This window comes from Pelobates fuscus, chromosome 9, assembly GCF_036172605.1.
Source record: "Pelobates fuscus isolate aPelFus1 chromosome 9, aPelFus1.pri, whole genome shotgun sequence".
Lineage (NCBI taxonomy): Eukaryota > Metazoa > Chordata > Amphibia > Anura > Pelobatidae > Pelobates > Pelobates fuscus.
Window position 1 is genome coordinate 121753154 of NC_086325.1, and position 20956 is coordinate 121774109.

Here is a 20956-nt window from a genome sequence, read left to right on the forward strand (position 1 = left end):
TTTTGTTCTGCCTTTTTGACACACACATTGAATATTTTGTAATCCTTGTGTGTGAATATGTGAATGTTTAGGGGGTATGAAACACCGCTATTTCGTTTTTTTTTCCTCAAACTTTGCATTTTGATGCTGGGTCCAGACCCAATTTCAGAGCAATATAGCAGGTTGTTCGTTCAAACCTCACAAAGGCCTACTATTTCTTAAAGAAGACACCTCAAAATATGAATAGGAGCATATCATTTGCACTACTCTAGGGAATCATATATACATTTTTTGGGGGGAGCACATACATGCTTTCAAACTTATTATTTCAGTGGGAAATTAAAGGACAAATTTTAGACAATTTGTCAGACTGTGGATTACTAGTTTTTGGGCACTCGCTATTACCATTGTTAAAATGCATAAACCACAGTAATGTTTGCATCTGCATCTCTTCAGAGTTTGCGGAAAAATGTGGGTACAGCAGATATGATTCTTTGTCCACTGAACTTTATGTACAACTAAACCACCTTAAAATTCTTCTTTTTTTTCATAAAAGGGGCACTATAGACACCAAGACCAGTTCAGCTCATTGAAGTGGTCTAGGCGCAGTGCCCCAGTCGGTTTAACCCTGCAATTATTGCAGTTATTGATAAATTGCAATAATTACATTGCAGGGTTAACGCCACGTCTAGTTGCTGTCTACCTGGTCGCCTGAAACTGGACATCCTCACGCTCTGCATGAGGACACCCACTGTCGGCTAAACCCTCACAGGAACCCCAATGCTTTCCTATGGGGTAGTCCTAATGTGAGTTGGGCTCTCGCCGTGCAGGCACATTAGGTCTCAGACGTTGAGGACATCGGTGTTGGATTCAGGTAAGTGACAGAATGGTCTTTAACCCTTTCTGAGCTGGGGGGTGAGGGGTGCAATAGAGTGCTATGAATACAACTTTGTTTTCCTAGCACTATAGTTTCCCTTTACCCCTAACTAGCCTAACACTAAATTTCCCAATTTACCACTAACTTCCACTCACCCCAACTAATTCACCAATTTAATATTAATAAGATTTTTAAAAAATAATAATAAAAACAACAATGCAAAGTACTGTGATCGGTATTGTGATCACTGCTAACAGTGATCAAAGGCCAGGTAAAGGGTTAAATTTGGGCTTACATGGCTAAAGGGAGTTTTAATTGCACTGATGCAATTTAATGACTAGCAGCACACAAAGTAACTTTCTGATCCCTCTCTCTCTCTCTCTCTTCACTTCACAACTCACAATGAGGTGGAGGTAGGCGGATCAGATATCCCAGCAGCACTGTCACAGGCAGTCACATTGACTGCATGTGCTGCGACAGCACCATTTGCACCCAGCAATAACATTAGTCCCATGACTGCCGCCATTGCCATGATCTGGAGTTAATTTTAGTACATGACGTAATTATTCTATCATGGGTCCCCTTAGCACGAACTGCCATAACAGGAATAATTCAGTCATTAGTCCTTAAGGGGAAAAATAACCTACACAGCAATGCACACATGCATGGCAGACCTGCCTGGGAGTAGGTTTCCTTATGTTTCGTCATGCCTGAAAGTAACTGTAGCAAAGTACACAAAGCTGAATTACACATTAAGGAGGTTTATGGAATATAAACAATCCTCCCAGTGAAAATAATTGGAAAACCAGAAATGGTTTAGAGGTCTCAGCCATTGAGTCAGGGTAATTGCACATTTTTATGTATTACATTAACTTTTTATTTTTTTATTTTTTTTCAATGCTTTATCTCAACATTTTTTTTCCCAAAAATCAGCTCCAACCTTCTTCTGAAAGCAAAATCAACAGAAATACAATTTCACAAGAAAACAGAAATCACAAACGCTACCTTTCCGGGCAGAATGGGAAGCAAAACTTGGTGACAGTCTGTAGGACCTCCTGTGGAGAGACAAAGAGTTGACCGTGTCATTGTTATGATAAGGAAATAATATAAATATCAGCATAAGACAGTATACTTATTACTCCAAATCAAAATAAAATAAAAACACAACTTAATCATTTAATTAACAGGTGAGCATGCAAATATATCATATCAGCATTTAAGCCTGTTAGGCAGTTAAACCGTTAATGAGTATGTTAGATTCATAGAGTCTTCTCCCGTTTCAGAAACCACCAGGTCTCCATCACCCTCCCACTTCTCTTGCACACACCCTGGTCATACAATGAGGAATTAATTACACGAGTACGCTGAACATACAGAGAGAGAGAAGGAAAAATCTGCTAAGAGAGATCGCCCCTCTTGGGATAACTACAGCATATGGGGTGCGGGGAAACTAAACCGTCCTTTTACAACAGCCAGCTCCAGTGTCTGTTACCTAGAAACCAGGGCCTAGGGAATGTGCCCACACATCACCAGAGCAATGTGTCACACAGGGCAAGTGACAACACTGATTCCTACTATATGGAAAAAGTGGTTCATGATCATTCTTTCTTATGATACCATTTATTTTAGGTGTATCTGTTCCTATAACCACATTTTTTTTTTTATTATTATTATTATTTTTTTTTTTTTACCAATTTAGCATTTTTGGGAAACAAGTTAAAGCTGAAATTAACCTTTTGCTTTACAATATTATTTGACTCTTTGGTAATTCTGCTTCTTTAATCCTTTAACCCCTTAAGGACACATGACATGTGTGACATGTCATGATTCCCTTTTATTCCAGAAGTTTGGTCCTTAAGGGGTTAAAGCACAAGGGAATGATACTGGAAATTGTATAAGCGTTTATATTTAAATAATAAAGCTGTCTCATAGTGCCCTAACACAAACCTATATTCCATATTCTTCCCCTACTAAAACTGGTGAACAATTTTATGTTTTTAAATTTGCATTTCTATTTTAATTATTCATTTATTTTTACTGATAAATTGGAGCCAAGCTGACTAAAGATTTATGGATTAAATTTAAGGCTATGCAATTTATACTGTAGATTATTATTTTATTATTTACATAGCGCCAGCAAAATTCCGTAGCGCTGTACAATGGGGTTATTCAATAACACTTATTATATTTTGGACTAGTAATTTAAGAAATATGGATATGAGAGAATACAAGAAACGAATTGTGATGCACTACTTCAAATTAAAAACGCTAAATATATTTTATTTGTTTTATTTAAAAACAAACTTGTAGAATTCAAATTATTTTTAATAGCTCCAACATTTTCCACAGCACTGAACAATAGGTAATAAAGAAAAGAGACATACAGTTAATTTTAACAAAAAATATTTAACACACAATAATAGTAGGTGAGGAAGGTCCTGCTTAAATAAGCTTACAATTTAAAAGGATGAGGGTCAAATAAACAGAGGGAAGTAAAGAAATCACATGATCTGGATGTACCCTAAAGGATGAGAGGGATGTTTGGGAGAAAGGAACACAGCGGAAAGACAACATAAAAAGGATTTCAGGGATGAGGAGCCAAGGAGTGAGCGGACATGCTCTTCTAAACAAATCTGTTTTTAAAGTACAGAGCCTTGAGAAACCCCATACTGAACGAGGTACAGAAAGGGAAGACGAACCAGAGATGGAGACACTGAAGGAGTAGTTAGAGAGGTAGGAAGAGAACCAGGAGAGAGAAGTACCACAGAGGCCAAGGTTGTAAAGGGTGAGCTGGGGAACGGGTGGTCAACAGTTTCAAAAGCAGTAGAAAGATTAAGAAGAGTAAGTGGGGAATAATGGCCTTTGGATTTTGCCATCACAAAGTCATTAGCCATTTAGTCAGAGTTTTGGCAGAATGTTGGGAGTTGAAGCCAGATCAAGCACGTCAAGTATGGAGTTGGGGGTCGGTCTGTACATCAAGCAGAGACAATCCTTTCAAGTTCAGAGGCAAAGGGAAGTAGAGAGATAGGACGATAGCTAGGCATAGAGAGAGCTTTTTTTTTTTTTTTAGCATGGGAGTGATCAGCTCATGTTTGAAGGATGAGGAGAAAAGAGAGTAATTAAAGATTTCAGTCAAAGATGGGACAGTCATAGATAGCAGAGACTGAGTAAGGTATGAGGAATTGGGATTAAGTGGAAACGTGGTAGAACAATTAGAAAGGAGAAGCACAGGCACCAAGATTTGATTGTTTTTAAGTGCACTCAAGAGTATTTGCATATTTAAAAATGTATCATTTTAGGAGTACTGCAATGCACCCCATCTGTATAGTTTTACAAGAGTCCTTAAAATAGAGGTCTGAATACTGAACAGATTATAGAGTCTGTGTAATTCGTTAGGCTGCAGTGATTGAACAATAGTCTACTACAGGACAAATAGTCCTCGAAGGGATGCCAATGCAGTTAATCAGATATGCTTGTAGCATTGGGATTTGCTTAATAAATTAAAAATAGTTTTGCATCTTTATACTGGTCACTTGTAATGAATTATCAATGGTAACTGAATGGATAGTACTCACTTAAATTATTCTCAATCTGTTTCTATTGTTCTCAAAGCAAGCAATATCATTCAATAGCCAGTTCAGTGGAGTGAAGAGGACCCCCATTTAAAACATGCCCATTATATAACCCTTTATCTATTGTACAGTAAGAAGATAGGTGCTGCTACATCATTTTACCTTCACTCATTATACTGACCTGCGTGACCCCACCACTTACAGTCTATCAGAGGAGATACACTATTCCACGCAGTGGCCTCCCTTCATAATACTCCCACTCTGTCCTATCTTCCAAATAGTAAGTGCTTAGGCTCAGAGCACTTAGTAAAATAAATGAATGTGTAATCTGAAGGCATGGCAGAAGCAGCCAGATGTTTAATCTCTACTTATTAACCACAGCAGTAGCTTTCCCCTGACAGTTTGCAAACTTAACCTCCCCTTACACAACAACCCTCCCTTGTTGTTGTTGAAATAAAATACCAATTGCTCCCAGCCAGCAAGGAATTTCCGTGCAAGACAGGAATCGCTGAAAATAAGCAGTTGCAATGACGGTGTTCCGGTTGCAGATAATACTGTCACTCCATGGAGTAAAGTATAATCAAGGAGCAGTCTTCCAGAGCATATACTGTTTCAAATTTATGACTGTTCAGACCTAACACCATAGGTGGCGTAAATTACTGAATGACAACCTGACACTGCTGGGGAAATGAGTCACATCAATTTAAAGTAAATAAAAAAAAAAAAAAAAAAAAAGGAATTAGCAAAATGTATGTACATTACATGAACTGCTTGTTTTTGTTGAAATCTCATCCAACATTAAGTCATGGTCACCCTCATTGCATACATAACATACACGTGTTTGGTTGCCCAATATTGTGGAAATGACTCTCCCTGGCAGCAGTGATATTTGTAGCTGTCTCCTTTACAAGTATGCCCCAATGCCTTACAAACATTATAGACCGGTCCTAGCCACAGCTTTACCTCTAGCCCTCGACTGAATTCTAATTTGGAGTAAGTATTGAGATAAATTTAGCTTTTTTTATGCTTCAATATGTGTGTTTGCCTACGTAAAAACACACAGACACACACATGTATGTATACAGGGCCGGACTGGCCCACCGGGATACCGTGAAATTTCCCGGTGGGCCGTCGGCACCTGGGGCCGGGCAGACAGCTGTCTGGGCTGGCGGCCGCAGGGTGAGCTCTTCTGGCGGCCGCAGGGAGAGCTGGCTGTTCTGTCTCTGCTCCCCCGCCCTCGTGCGCAGCTTAATGAGACCGTGGCAGGAATAGTCATGTGTGTGTGTGTGTGTCTGTGTGTGTGTGTCTGTGTCATGGTGTGTGTGTCTGTCGGTGTCATGGTGTGTGGGTGTGTCTGTGTCATGGTGTGTGGGTGTGTCTGTCATGGTGTGTGTGTGTGTGTCATGGTGTGTGTGTGCGCCATGGTGTGTGTGTGTTTGTGTGTGTCTGGGTGTGTGTGTGTCTGTGTCATGATGTGTGTCTGTCTGTGTCATGGTGTGTGTCTGTCTGTGTCATGGTGTGTGTGTGTATGTCTGTCATGGTGTGTGTGTGTGTGTCTGTCTGTCATGGTGTGTGTGTGTGTCTGTCATGGTGTGTGTGTGTGTGTCTGTCATGGTGTGTGTGTCTGGGTGTCTGTCATGGTGTGTGTGTGTCTGTCTGTCTGTCATGGTGTGCGTGTGTCTGTCTGCATGGTGTGTGTGTGTTTGTTTCTGTCTGTGTCATGGTGTGTGTGTGTCTGTCATGGTGTGTGTGTCTGTGTTTTTAAAAATAGTGTTTTTACTCACCTTTTTTCCCCTCACGTCGTGCTGGTCTCCCCTCAACTGGCCCTGCCTCTATGGCTGAGATTATCAAGCTTGATGATCTCAGCCAATCCGCACTGACACAGGAAGCACCTCTAGAGACCGTCTGAGTGTCTGTCACTAGGAAGCAATGTAAACACTGCCTTTTATATTAAAATGCAGTGTTTACATTGAAAAGCCTGCAGGGACAGGCTATAGACACCAGAACCACTACATTAAGCTGTGTGTGTGTGTGTGCGCCTGCTAGTGAGTGTGCTTGCTTGCATGTGTGTGTGCCTGCTAGTGAGTGAGCTTGTGTTTGTATGTCAATGAGCTTATGTATATCAGTGAGATTGTTTGTCTATGAGCCTGTGTATCAATGAGCTTGTATGTGTCAGTGAGATTGTCTGTGTCTGCATGTGAGTATGCTTACTGTATAATTAAACGTTTTACTCTGAAAGGACCAATATTTTATATTAGAAAAGGCAATATATATATATATATATACATATATATATATATATATATATATATATATAAAAGAAAAAATGCTCTTGCACTCACGCTTTAAATGCCCCTTGTGTGCCGGGTGCTAAGCCAAGGCTTTAAATATCCAAGAAATCCAAAGAGGTAGCAGCACTCATGGTCTAGATAAAAAAATCCAAATTTTATTAAAACATATTTAAAATGATCAACGTTTCAGTCCACTACACATGACTTTCCTCAAGATCAACAGTTCAGAACGGTTGATCTTGAGGAAAGTCCTGTGTAGTGGACTGAAACGTCGATCATTTTAAATATGCTTTAATAAAATTTGGATTTTTTTATCTGGACCGTGAGTGCTGCTACCTCTTTGGATTTCATATATATATATATATATATATATATATATATATATATATATATATATATATATATATATATATATATATATATATATATATATTAATTACTCAATCATATGGGGTGGCAAGACATGTTACATGCAACAATATATGGTGCAATGACTTATTATTTTTCCAGGGCTGCTTTGTATCCCCAGTCCGGTCCTGTATGTATATATATATGCAAATTGGCCCCAAATACATTGAATACATTATATATCACTAAGATCCATGATTTACTCAATGTAAAATCTTGAGATATACACACCTTGCCGCCGATCCAGCGCAGCCATTTACTCAGTTTCTATAACACCCACCCCCGGTCCGCCTCTGTTCTGCCGGCAAACTTTTGTAATTTGCCCTTGTTCCTCACACAGAGCTAACCTCCTCTATGACGCCGAAACACTGACTTTCGCACCAGAACAATGGTGTTCGAACTGAGTGATTTAACTCATTCCATTCCATTCCTATGCTTCCTAGCCAACGCTAGAGGTTGCTACGTGTAAGAATCAGAAAGGTCGAATGTGGGATGTCTTTAATTCTCCGGCTTAGAGTCTATGGTGAAAAATTGACTGACAGATGGGACAAAGACCTATTATTAAATAAGTTTTACACCCAATCTATATGTTTACTAAAATAATCTGCTAGCACACTGCACAATGCATAGGTGATATGTTATGCAATTTTAAATTGTAGGCACCCTTCTAAGTATATAATCAGTTTGCCCACTTTAAATCTATAGCTTGTTTTAGCTAATTAAAACCACCTCCCTGTGTCCTTACGGGAATTTATTATATAAAGTTGCATGATATGACATATAACAGTCACACTGTCTCTCTCTCTCCTGTGTACCGTATTGCTGTGGATAACTGAAAAACACATACACCTGCTAGCCATGCATAACCTATAAACACTACAACAATATATATATTGCTGCTGCTGCTCAGGATTATAATTCCCGTCTATCTCAGCTAATTGAAATAATGGGCTTATTTTGCTGGGTGTTTTTGTTGTGTATATGTGTACATATATATATACATATATATATATATATATATATATATATATATATATATATATATACACACACACATATGTACACATATACACAACAAAAACACCCAGCAAAATAAGCCCATTATTTCAATTAGCTGAGATAGACGGGAATTATAATCCTGAGCAGCAGCAGCTGAAATAGCTGCTGTCTGGGATTGTAAATCCCACTAATTACAGGCAGCATTGGCAAATGTATGACCCATGTAAAGTCATCTCTTTAGCCACTACATTCCACTACCACTAAACATTAACCCTTACACTACATTGTCACTTAACAATAACCCTTATAACACACTAACCAATAACCCCTTAACACTACTTAACATTTATACTAACCATAACCGAACAATATCATGTAATATACAAGGTACATCATCAGAGTCCCCATTATGTATTTTTTTTTCTCTCTATCTCAGAAAGATATTTAACAATACTAAATTTGAGCGATAGCACTACTTAAGGACGGGTGTTATAGCTACAATAACTGTACTAGCATCACACAATAGTGATCAATCATAACTATCCTCAGTCCGTGATCTGTGCACATCCCTTGAGAAACAAAAATTTCTCTTATTCTGGCTGAGAAGCTGTTTTCCATCGTACAGCATATATAAATATTAATTGACACGAAAGTAAGTCTGTGTTTCAGGAAGTCCCCATGACATATTAGGTCTGATCACTGAACTCCAGTCTCATTTATTTTAGAGGTTTAGCAAGCAAACTAAATCTAATCAATGAATGCCAGTGCTATTATCAATAACCTGAGTCTTAAGTATATTGAATGGAGCAGGCTACAGATCAGCCACATCGAGCCGTCCAAATGTCAGGCGCGATTTGATTATGGGAAGGCTGCAACCCTGGGACAAGAAGGCAGGTGGTGAATGTCCCAAATAGCGGTGACACATAGAGGTCTGTCCCTCAAGGGCTTCGTTCATATACTGCACGTTCAATGAAAATATTTGATATGGATTCATTCCTTCATTAAAAGTGATTTTGTGATTTGAAAACCTAAACTGAGAAAAAAAAATTAAAAGAAAAAAAGAAAAAAAAAAAAAAACCATGTCGCTGTGGGAGTACCTGTCCACTGCACACAACAGACGTGTATCACCAAAACAAAAGAAGTGTCAGTTTCACAAAATGAATGGCTATATACAATGAATGCATCTGTGGTTAAATATCAGTGCAGTAGGTATCTACAGAAAGAGAGCAGGTGTTTGCTATAGCTTTGAGTTTAAGATTTCGTTATTCAAATTATTTTCAAATGGACTATACTCTATGAAGGATTAAAAAAAAAACAACACAATAGCTTAAGTTTTCATACAAAGAATGAATAAATAAATCAAACCTACACAAACTCAAAAATGAGTAGATAAGTGATAAAATGCCTTTTTTTTTTGCTCTTACCTATTAAATGATATTGCAATGCCTGTCATTGTTACCATACGTGTCACTATACTATGATGTCAACACAGACCGCTCCATTTTTTTTTTTTTTACTGTAATCTGTTATGTATACTTGAATACTATACCCGAAAACTACGGGGAGAGAACAATTCTTAAACCTTATTTTCTCTTGATCCATACATATGCCATTAATACTTTTAGTACTGGGTTTAACCCCTTAAGGACCAAACTTCTGGAATAAAAGGGAATCATGACGTGTCAGACATGTCATGTGTCCTTAAGGGGTTAAGAAAATCTATCTAGAATGTTAGCTTGTTTAGCTGGGCCTGTTACACAAGGTTGCTGTGCGTCCAACTTGTTTCACGACAAATACTTGTCTGTTAGTACTGTTTGTAGGTAGACTCCAGGTCTAGTTGGGTACCGCTCTTCAACCCCAGGCTTGGGCTAAGAAGAGTAGGTGTCCCCCCAGGAACCCGTAGTCAAGGAAAAAGAAGTCACCGGGTTGTACTAGTACCCAGGGGGTAACCCTAATAAGAATTTTAAACAAAAGAAAATGAAAAACACTAATTCCCCAACACAAACACCCTGATGGGTGCTGTGCCAGGAAAAAGAAGTACAACCCTGTAGAAATTTACTAATTACTCAAAAAATATATACACAACATTATTTATTAGTAAAGCTAAAACACATAGCCTCCTTGCTAATAGGTACTCAAGGTGGGTAGGTATTACTAATAAATAATGTTGTGTATATATTATTTTGAGTAATTAGTACATTTCTATAGGGTTGTACTTCTTTTTCCCAGCACAGCACCCATCAGGGTGTTTGTGTTGGGGAATTAGTGTTTTTCATTTTCTTTTGTCTGTTAGTACGCCTATTATAATGCGCTGCAGAATTTGTTGGCGCTTTATAAATACAAAATAATAATAATAACAATAGTGATGTTGTTGGTCCTGAATTGTTTAATATCACTAGAAAATATTTTCTAAATGTGTTGAATTGAAGCTTAGTGGCAGAAACATGGCAACTAATTCCTACAAAATGAATAAAAACAGGATACTTATTTTTTTTTACCCAACAATGGGTTTCTGAGTAAAAATACTGTTGGTTACCGTATGGGTGCTGCACCCTGCTAGAGGCTTATCACGGAACTCCCTGCTGTGTACAGACACCTTAGGGAAACACAGTCTGACGGAACTCTCAGGGGTCTGTTTCTGAGAGACTACACTTAATCCGCCCCTTCCGAGCATTGTTAATGCCGACATTACCATGGTGATGGGTGCCTCAGAGACAAAACATTTACACACCTGTTTATCACCTCAGGTAGTCACTATGCATACTTAACACACTCATTCATAGATCCATAGACACCACTATTTTAATGCAGATGTGTTTTTTCCTTTGCATATAATTATATTATATTCCTCATTCAGTATACATTTTATGGGCTTATCTTCTTGGCAGAATAATATTAAATGGTGTGTCTGCACTGTTAACTGACTAATAACCGAGGTCATGGACTTAAAGGGATACTATAGTCACCCAGACCACTTCAGCTCAATGAAGTGGTCTGGGTGCCAGGTCCCTCAGGTTTTAACCCTTCAGATGCAAACATAGCAGTTTCAGAGAAAACTAGAGGCGTATCTGGGACGCTGGAGGCATATTATGCCTCCATCGCGCAGAGCGTCCATAGGAAAGCATTGACGTCGGACGGGGGAGCTGACATCGGCGAGGGAGGAGAGGTCACCAGCGCCGAGGAAGCCCGGCGCTGGATTAAGGTAAGTGCCACGGGAGGGGGACCCGGAGGGTAGGGGCACCCTCAGGGCACTATAGTGTCAGGAAAACTGCTTTGTTTTCCTGACAATATAGTGATCCTTTAAAGGAACAACATTTTAAACTTTCCCGCACAATTATTTTATAATGAAAAGAACATAAGATCATACATAGACAGACAGACAGATAGATAGAAGGGATAGACCAATTCGGTTCTGCCGATTATTAGAGCCGATATTCCGCATTTTACCAATAATTGGTATCGCCTTTGCAATTCACCAATATTACCGATGACTTATTCACCTTTCCCAGTCACCATGCGCAAGCTTCTGCATACGGAAACTCCAGCCGCCAGCCAAAAAAGTGTCACATTATGACCTCACATTACCCCTTTCTGTGAGTCCCCTACATGTGGAGCTCAGTTGAAGTCAGAAAGGTGAGACAGTGAATAATCTATTGTAATGTACTAGGATGACTGATAGAGTGATAAGAGTGTGATTGCTGTTAGCAATCAAACTCCCGTCAGTAACAGCACTGTACTTGCTGGGATCTCACTGATCCCAATATGTACTGGTTTTCTATGAGTGATAGGAGTGTGATTGCGGTCAGCATGTTCAGTTAATATCAGATTTGTGTAGAAATGGTGGTACTTTTTCAAAACTTTAAACGTACAGAATATCAGTACCAGTTACCAGCAATGTGACTGAAAGGCGATAGATAATTAGGGATTATTCTAGCTCTAGTGAACGAATAATCTAAATTTGTTCCTCGACAGGAGGCAAATATTAGATTTTTCTTCCTTTACTGAACCTCCCAGCAGCAAAGAAATAGTTAACAATAATGTAAAAAATTCAACCAGAGTGTACAACAGTGTCATCTGGCTCCTGCCAACTCATCTTTCTTGCTGTAGCTGAAACTGTCGTATGATCAGCCATGTAAACAAACAAATAAAAAGAACAGTAGACCAAGAGGAAGGTCTGTGGTGGCATCAACCATGTAAACAAGGAGTAATGAACTGGAAGCTCTTGTAGTGACAGGGATTCTTCACACTAGGAGAAAACAAAAAGAATTCTGTGAAAGTACAAGTTCTTTGGCAAGAGAAATGAATAGTTTATATAACAATAATGAACATGGTTAATATATAAGTGAATGACCTGTAAATCCTTGAGCATGCTAAGCAAAATGCATAATCTATGGCATATGTTGCAAAATAAGATTGTAACGTATATTTACTCCAAACCGTCTTAGAACTTACCTCTTAGGGTGGGACTGTTATCGAAAGGGAGAGAAAATATTTGCCTCCTCTCTTTAATAAAATTTAGATTATTCGTTCACTAGAGCTAGAATAATCCCTAATTTTATGGCAAGACAGGAGGCTTCATATTTGCTGTTTTAGCGCTCATCTAGGATAGAAAGAGCAGCATGTAGCATAGTTTTGAAATAAAAGGTACGAAATGTGGGTTCCCTGTACCAATCTGCGTAGGATAGGATATTTGACAGTGAACTGCCTGCATGAAAGGCAGAAGATGCGGCTGTTCCCCTGATGGTCAATCCCTGCTAGTGTCAGTAACCATCTGATCCATCGTGGGAGAAGAGACTGGTTTGTGCAGTCGAATGTAAGAGACAAGGAGGGGGCCTGACGGGGTATGTCTAGCATCTGTGTTATCAATGTAATATCGAATACAACGAGCAATGCAGAGTGAAAGTCTGCTAGGAAAGTAGGGGTAAAACACTGATGTAGAATTGGTCTTTGTGCGCCTGGTGATTTAAAACCTAACTCCTTCAGGTGTGAAAGTCACAGCATGATAGTCAAACACACGAATGTCAGAAACTTTGCGAAAATAAACTAGACATAGGAGTAGAGCCAGTTTGGCTGCAAATTGGCGCAATAAGACCTCGTTAGCAGGCCAGGACTCCAAGAAGGAAATGACCTGAGTGACATCCGAGAAATTTGTATATCTGGGATTAGGAGGCCTGGCTAAGCGAATGCCCCAAAGCAGTCTACAAACAGAGGGGTGTTTCCCTATCGACAGATAACCAATGGTATTATGGGCTGCTGAAATGGCAGATCGAAACATATTAATGGCTAACAGATTTTCCCTGGTCGAAGAGGGTAGATAGAAAATTTAGACTGGATGTAAGAGATGCTGAAAAGGGATTGATATTCCTTCGCAGACACCAGCTGACCCAAGTCTGCAACGCAGTGAGATAAGCACGTCTAGTTCCTGGGGCCAACGAGTCCCATAGACTTGCCTGAACTGTTTTCGAAAGTCCCAAGACATTCCAAGATCCACTGAAACTGTCCAAGCTACAAGCTGAAGATGGCCTTGAAGAGCGAGATAGTGATAGTCCCTCTGCCCCCCACCCCCCGGCTCCTAAGGATGTCAGGGAATCGAGGTAGTAGGAGGGGATAGTTCACTCATCCAGTAGAGTAGGGAGCCAAGTTTGGGCTCTCAGCATGTCCAGCAACTCCCTATCACTATCTCGCAGACATGTTGCTGACAGCCGTAATAACAGAAACCCTGGCCGTGGGTGCCACCAAACGGACATGCCTGCTACCGGTACTACAATTGAGGCTACAGTATACGATGGTCTTAATGCCCTGATCCGTGCAGATAACAACCCAATATGCCACAACCTGCCTGGTGGCACTACATTTACTTACTTGAGTAATCATCTGTAGACAAGCTGTTGTTTTCCTATGAACATATGTCTAAACTCGTGTACCATATTCACTTGCCTAATTAACCTTATATTATACATATATCCTGTCTGCATAACTCATCTAGCTCTATATCTAAACAATTTTGTAAATCATCTTGTTAGAACGCGACTTTAACACAAAAATGTGCAAGTACAAATGTATACCCCAGTGTAATTATTGTCTGACTAACACGAGGAATGCCTTTGGGGTACCCCGTGCAAAGCTGTAACGTCATATGCACTGCAAAAAATAAAAATAAAAATATTGACTGGTCGTAGAAGGTAAAACAGTGTAGGTAAAAGGTTTTCAAACGCTGCTTTGCTGGGTAATGTAAAGGCCCCGGATATATAGCCTGAATGGAGGCCAAAAGAAGACATATAATGTGAGCCAGATCGCATAGGTGTATCAGTTGAGCAGATAAAAGTTTCAGGATTTCTTTTTTTATAGATTTGTTTTTGGTAGATGACAGTTATAAAATCCTGAAACCCGAGGAATTGGACAATTTGAGAAGGTTCTAAATTTGATTTCTGAAAATTTATAACAAAGCCTAGGTTTTGAAGCAATGCATCCGTCATGTCCATGTGTAGACGGAGTAAGTGAGGGTCTTGGGCCATAATCAGGATGTCGTCCAGGTAAATAATGGAACGAATCCCTTAGGATCGAAGAAGTGACATGACCGGTTTCATCAATTGGGTGAAACACCATGGTACGGAGGAAAGACCGAAGGGAAGGGATGTAAACTGCCAAATGTCTCCTCGCCATATGAATTGAAGAAATGCCCAGTGATTGCGGGCAACAGGGACTGTGAGATATGTGTCTTTGAGATCGAATCTGGAGAGCCAATCTCCAATGCAAAGGAGGTCCCTAAGAAGATGGATACCTTCCATCTTGAAATGGCAATATCGGACATACTGATTCCTGTCTTTCAAATTTATAATTGGGCGGTGATCTCCTGTCTTTTTGCAATACAAGGAAAATGTTGCTAATGAAGGTATGGTCAAAGATTGAGCGTTTGATCACTACTTTCTCACTGAGTTTGGCTAGCTCTGCATGCAATGCTAGGTCGTTTGTCATAGACATCCATATAGGTGTCGGAGGTGTATCCTGAAAAGGGAGAATGGTAAAATCTATATTGAAACCCTTAACTGTGTGGAGGATCCATTGATCCTTGAAAGTAGTTCCCACAGTTGAAAAAGAAATGGGTTAGTCGGCCTGCAATTGGAAAAGGGGATGTTTATTACATGTAGCAGTGTGTCCACGAAGGGAGGCAGGTCTATGTCCCCTGAGAGATCCCCTGTTGGTAAACAGTTGGCGGTGATAAGGTCAGGTGATTCCCTAATTCCAATAGTCTGTGGGACGAGGCCTGTAGCCTGTGAAGGCAGCTCTCCCAGAAAAACAGTGTGTTTGAGAGTGAAACACCCTGGGCTTTGTTTAGACTAGTAGATACTGAGACGCGTTTCAAGAGGTCCCTCATAAAACTGTCTCCAAACTCAGATCTGGAACTCAGATTTTTATTTATTTTTTTTAAATATACTAACACCAAGGTACAACATCAAATATTCATGGCTTTAATCCTTGCAAAGTGTGTAGGAATAAAAGATACACAAAAAAGAAAGAATTTATTAGTTCAACCACCAAAGAAAAATGTAAAATAAAATCCAATATTAATTTTAACACTACAAATGTTGTGTATATGATACAATGCCCATGTGGGAAACAATATGTGGGCAGGGCCGGCGCGTCCATAAGGCGGCACAGGCGGCCGCCTTAGGGCGCACCGGCTCTGGGGGCGCAAAATTCCAGTGACCGGCAGGAGGGAAGTGCTCCCTCCTGCCTGGTCACCTCCTGGATCCCCGGAGCTGCTGCGCGGCGTGCGGCTGAAGTTGATTAGGAGGCGGCGAGGGAGCTCTCTGATCTCTCTGACCGGCTCCCTCGCGCACCTTTTGCTGATGCCGCGGGAGCCGGAATATGACGTCATATTCCGGCTCCCGCGGCATCAGAAAACAGCCTGCGAGGGAGCCGGTCAGAGAGATCAGAGAGCTCCCTCGCCGCCTCCTAATCAACTTCAGCCGCACGCCGCGCAGCAGCCTCACTGGACCACCAATGAGAGACCCACGCCAGCACTCCAGGTAGGGAGGCTGGGTGGGAAATTTAAATGTAATGTATTTAATTACTTTATTAATTACTGTGTGTGTGCATGTGAGTGTGAGTGTCTGTCAGTGTGTGTGTAAGTGTGTCTATGAGTTTGTGTGTGAGTGTGTATGTCAGTGTGTATGTGTGTGAGTGAGTGTGTGTGTGTCTGTCAGTATGTGTGTCTGTCAGTGTGTGTGTAAGTGTGTCTATGAGTTTGTGTGTGAGTGAGTGTGTCTGTCGGTGTGTGTGAGTATGTCAGTGTGTGTGTGCACATGTGAGCATGTGTGTCTGTCAGTGTGTGTGTGTGTGTTCGAGTATGTGTCTGTGAGTTTGTGTGTGTGTGTGTGTGTGAGTATGTATTTTTCTGTATGCCTGTCTGTATGTATGTATCTGTATGACGGTATGCCTCTGTATGTATGTATGTGTCCGTATGCCTGTATGTCTTGTACGTATGTTTCTGTATGTCTCTGTATGCATGTAACTGGACGTATGTTTGTCTCTGAATGTCTGTATATATGTCTCTGTATGCATTTATGTAACTGTATGCCTTTATGTCTCTGTATGTACGTATGTGTGTGTCTGTGTGTCTCTGTATGCCTGTATGTCTTTGTATGCATGTTTCTGTATGTATGTATGTGTCTGTATGATGGTATGCCTCTGTATGTATGTATGTATGTATGTGTCTGTATGACGGTATGCCTCTGTATGTATGTATGTGTCTGTATGCCTGTCTATATGAATGTGTCTGTATGACGTTATGTCTCTGTATGCATGCATGTATCTGTATGTGTGTATGTCTTTGTATGCCTGTATGTATGTATGTATGTATGTGTCTGCATGCCTGTATGTCTCTGTATGTATGTTTCTTTATGTCTGTATGTATGTGCCTGAATGTCTTTGTATGTATGTTTCTGTATGCCTGTCTGTATGTATGTGTCTGTATGACGGTATGCCTCTGTATGCATGTATGTCTTTATATGCCTGCATGTCTCTGTATGCTTGTATGTCTCTGACTGTATGTGCCTGTATGATTATTGCTGTCTTTGTATGACAGTGTACTTGTGTGACTATGACTTTGTGTGACTGAAAAATGATGCCTGTGTGCCTGTGGCTTGGGAGGAAAGACACACAGGTGAAGATGCATTTTTTTTTTTTTTTTTTTTTTTAATGAGGGTTGGGGGCGCCAAAATGCATCTTCGCCTGTGTAACTAAAAATCCTAGCACCGGCCCTGTATGTGGGAAGAACATGTAGAAAACTTAAAGAGAGAATATTGAAACATCAAAACAATATTAGAAAACATTCAATGAAACACATAATACCAATTCATTGTAACAATTGTAACAATTTTAATTGGCAAGGCTTTTCTTTTATGGGTATTGAACATGTTGATCCGTATTGGAGAGGAGGAAATCTAGTTAAGAAGCTCTCTCAGAGAGAAACTTTCTGGATAAATAAATTAAAAACATTACAACCCCATGGATTGAATCTAGATATTGATCTATGGAGTTTTTTTTGAGGATTAGAAAGTCTATTAACATGTCATCTGTGAAAATATTGAATTTTTTCCATCCTTTAGCTAGATTTTTTATTTCTATTCATATATTATTTTAAAAAAAAAAAAAAATTATTTTTATTCTTAGAATTGTTTGCGCCAAATGTAAAGAATCTCCCTTTTCCATAAGGAAGGGAAGCGGTTAAATAAAGTCTCCCTATTTTAGATCACCAGTATTACAATTCTATAAACATAGAAGTAGAACACACCCTTGTATTATAGAATAGTCTGTCAACTTAAATTGGAGGTATTTGTCTCTTTAAAACTCCATCTGGAATATGATTCCTATAAGTGAATGAATATGAACAACATTGCACTAATTAAACTCATTCCCCTTTTTAAAGGGGTCGTACATAATGCCATTTGAGTGCATCTATCAAGTAAAGTAATGGACAGAATGCAATATTGGGTTATTTTGCTCTTCTTTTGCATTTCACACCACTGATTTCTGAAACCCTCTTTCTTTCTTTCTTTTAAATGTAAGTGCCATTTCTTGAATACAGGTACACTGGTTGGTATGTGTGCTTCCAGGGTGCACGTTCTAAAAGAGTTATGAATATATTATGAATCAATGATGAAGACCATTTTTTTTTTTAAAATAATTTTTTATAAAAACATTTTTGGGGACTCTTCAATAAACATGTACTTATGGGCATGTATCCTCTTGGCACACATACTAATAGGATGTGATATAAATGTGTTTGTTTACATGCATTCCCTCAATATATATATATATCTTTAAAATGTGCTGCAAAACAGACACAATTTTATTATTTTTCATTTTGTACTTTGATACTTGTTTGTACATTCATGAACGAGAGAGTATATATATATATATATATATATATATATATATATATATATATATATCCAGATTGCAGTTTATTGTTTGGGCAATTCTGGTATATGTGTATATAAGTTTAGTAGAGATACTATCCACAGGATTTTTTTTATTATATTTTGTTCATTTTGTTATTGCTGATACACCACACAAGTCCCTGAGGAAGTCCTGCTATTGGATGAAACGCGTAGGATGCCTAGTGGTGACACAAATTGTTTTTAACTTGAATGTAAGTTATTAAATTTTCTTTTTTATACTCTGGATAGTCTATTTCAACTCTATTTTATTTCCGTTTTTTCCTGAGTTCACATATCTATGGAATAATGTGATGGAAGAACCCAGCTGACCTCTAAGTAAGAATTCTTGTTCAAGGCCTTCTTACAACTGTGAAAGTGTGAGTGGCCATTTGTGACAATCTGTGGTTCACTTATACACACAGTTATACGCTATGTGATTTTGTTTATCTCCATTTAGCAAATTATCCCCTATTTTTTGTATATATTGTTCTGAAGACAAGAGGACGTCTTTGGGGAAACCTGTGGATACTTTACCCTAACCAGGAAAGTTCCTCTCTGCTAATATTTATTAAGCACTCTTTCACTGTGGTTTGGGCACACTGATTGTTTGTTTTTCAGATCTGTTAATTTAGCATCTATCTTGCAAAGTGTCGCTTTACGTCTCTCAGTAGAGATCGCCAAATTGGCATTCCCTAATAGGCATTGAGCTATTTGATCCCATTCCCTCACAGTGTGCAGATCAAATTCCCCACTGGTAATACCCTCATCGGATAGGATACAAATCTGAATGATAGTACCTGCAATGTCCAAGGGCTTGTCCTGGGTTGCCTTGAGACACTGTTCGATATCTTTACATAGGTACTTGCCATATTTTGTGAGGAACGTAACTAACATGGGATCAAATTTAGGTGCTTTTGCCACCTTGTTTGGAATAGTTGGCATTCCGCTCTGAGCTTAGCAGTAATCTTCTTTTCTAAAGGCTTGCGCAGCCACATCTGTAAAAATTAGCAATGTGGTCTGGTGGGGTCCACTCAGCCAAGCATGGGTGTCTTATAACCCTAGGGTCAAAAAAGGTACATCCAGTAGGATGTTTGAAGACAGTTCTTTTGGTTTAGGGTAACCAAAATCCAGGTCTGCAGTAGATTTTTTTTTTTAACAAATTCCGACGTTGTGGAATCTCGGAGCACGTTCGCCGGTAGATTCTCGTCAGAATAGTAGGAACCCGTAATCATCATGTGACCTGTAATATTGGATGTAGAGCCTTCTAGAGCAAGCTTCCCCAAACTCCAGCCCTCCAGGTGTTGCTGAACTACTACTCCCATGATTAAGCTGAGAATCATGGGAGTTGGAGTTCAGCAACATCTGGAGGGTCAGAGCCTGCTCTGTCTCTGTGGCAGAGACAATATAACTGATTTGTCAGGAGCTTTACCCTTGCCAGCAGAGGCACTATCTCCTTTCCATGGACGTTTGAACGGGGCTCCTTCCTGATCCGAAAGATGAGAATCTTCAGAATTTAGATGGTTGTTGCGCAGTGGGATTAGGTTCGGTAGAAGCTTGTTCGTGGAAGGCAGCCAACACCTCAGGAATTGACTCCGCAATAGTGGAGAAAATCCATGCTTTCAATTCTTGGGAGATGGCAGGCTCTGAGTGTTTATCAGACATATTGAATCAATTTGTAATAAATGACAAGAGATAAAGGCAATGTATTGAATAATAAAATGCGGTTCACCCAATATTAGTATTGGCAGATAGAAGAATGAATAAATCAGTGGGGTTCATCCACAAATACAAGTAAAAGTGGGGTAAACCACTATAATAATAATAATATTACCCAGGCACAGTTATGGTAATGTGGAGTATGTCCACACCGAAACAAAATTGGAAAAAGTAGGGTTAACCACTAGTAAAACAGTATAGGTGGAGTACACCTGTAATATTAAATATTTATTATAAAGTGGGGGTCAGCCACAATAATTATTGGTGAGGTACACTTTAAAGCAGTAAATAGGTAATTGTTAATGAGATTTAATAGATAAGTGGGTGTCATCCACAAAAACCCTTCACAGTTTATTAAAGCAGTAAAATAAATAAGCAGGTCTTGAAAAATAAAAATTTAAGCTTTGAATGTCTGTGGGAAAAAACAAATAGGGATAATAAATATCTAGAAAAAAGTAGCTCTAGTACAGTGGATTAATAGTTAGGCAAGTATTTGTTGATTTAAACTTACCAAAATCCATAGAGGAATTGCAATTGCCCACAGTTCCGACCGTTGCGCTCTGCGGTGAGAAAAAGGCGGGAAAACGCTATATAGGTGGAAAATGGCCGCTGTCTGCTTGACAGGGCAGAGCAGGAGCGCGTCAGAGCTGACGCGAATAGGAGGGAACC

General features: G+C 39.5%; 1 protein-coding gene across 1 annotated transcript in view; it reads right to left on the reverse strand.

Annotated features, from left to right (window-relative positions):
• Nucleotides 1-20956, reverse strand: part of DENND1A (DENN domain containing 1A) — a 920735-nt gene that overhangs the window by 666236 nt on the left and 233543 nt on the right. The window contains exon 4 of the mRNA XM_063432346.1: nt 1862-1911. Within this exon, the coding sequence (XP_063288416.1) occupies nt 1862-1911 (50 nt within the window). The remainder of the gene's footprint in view (nt 1-1861; nt 1912-20956) is intronic.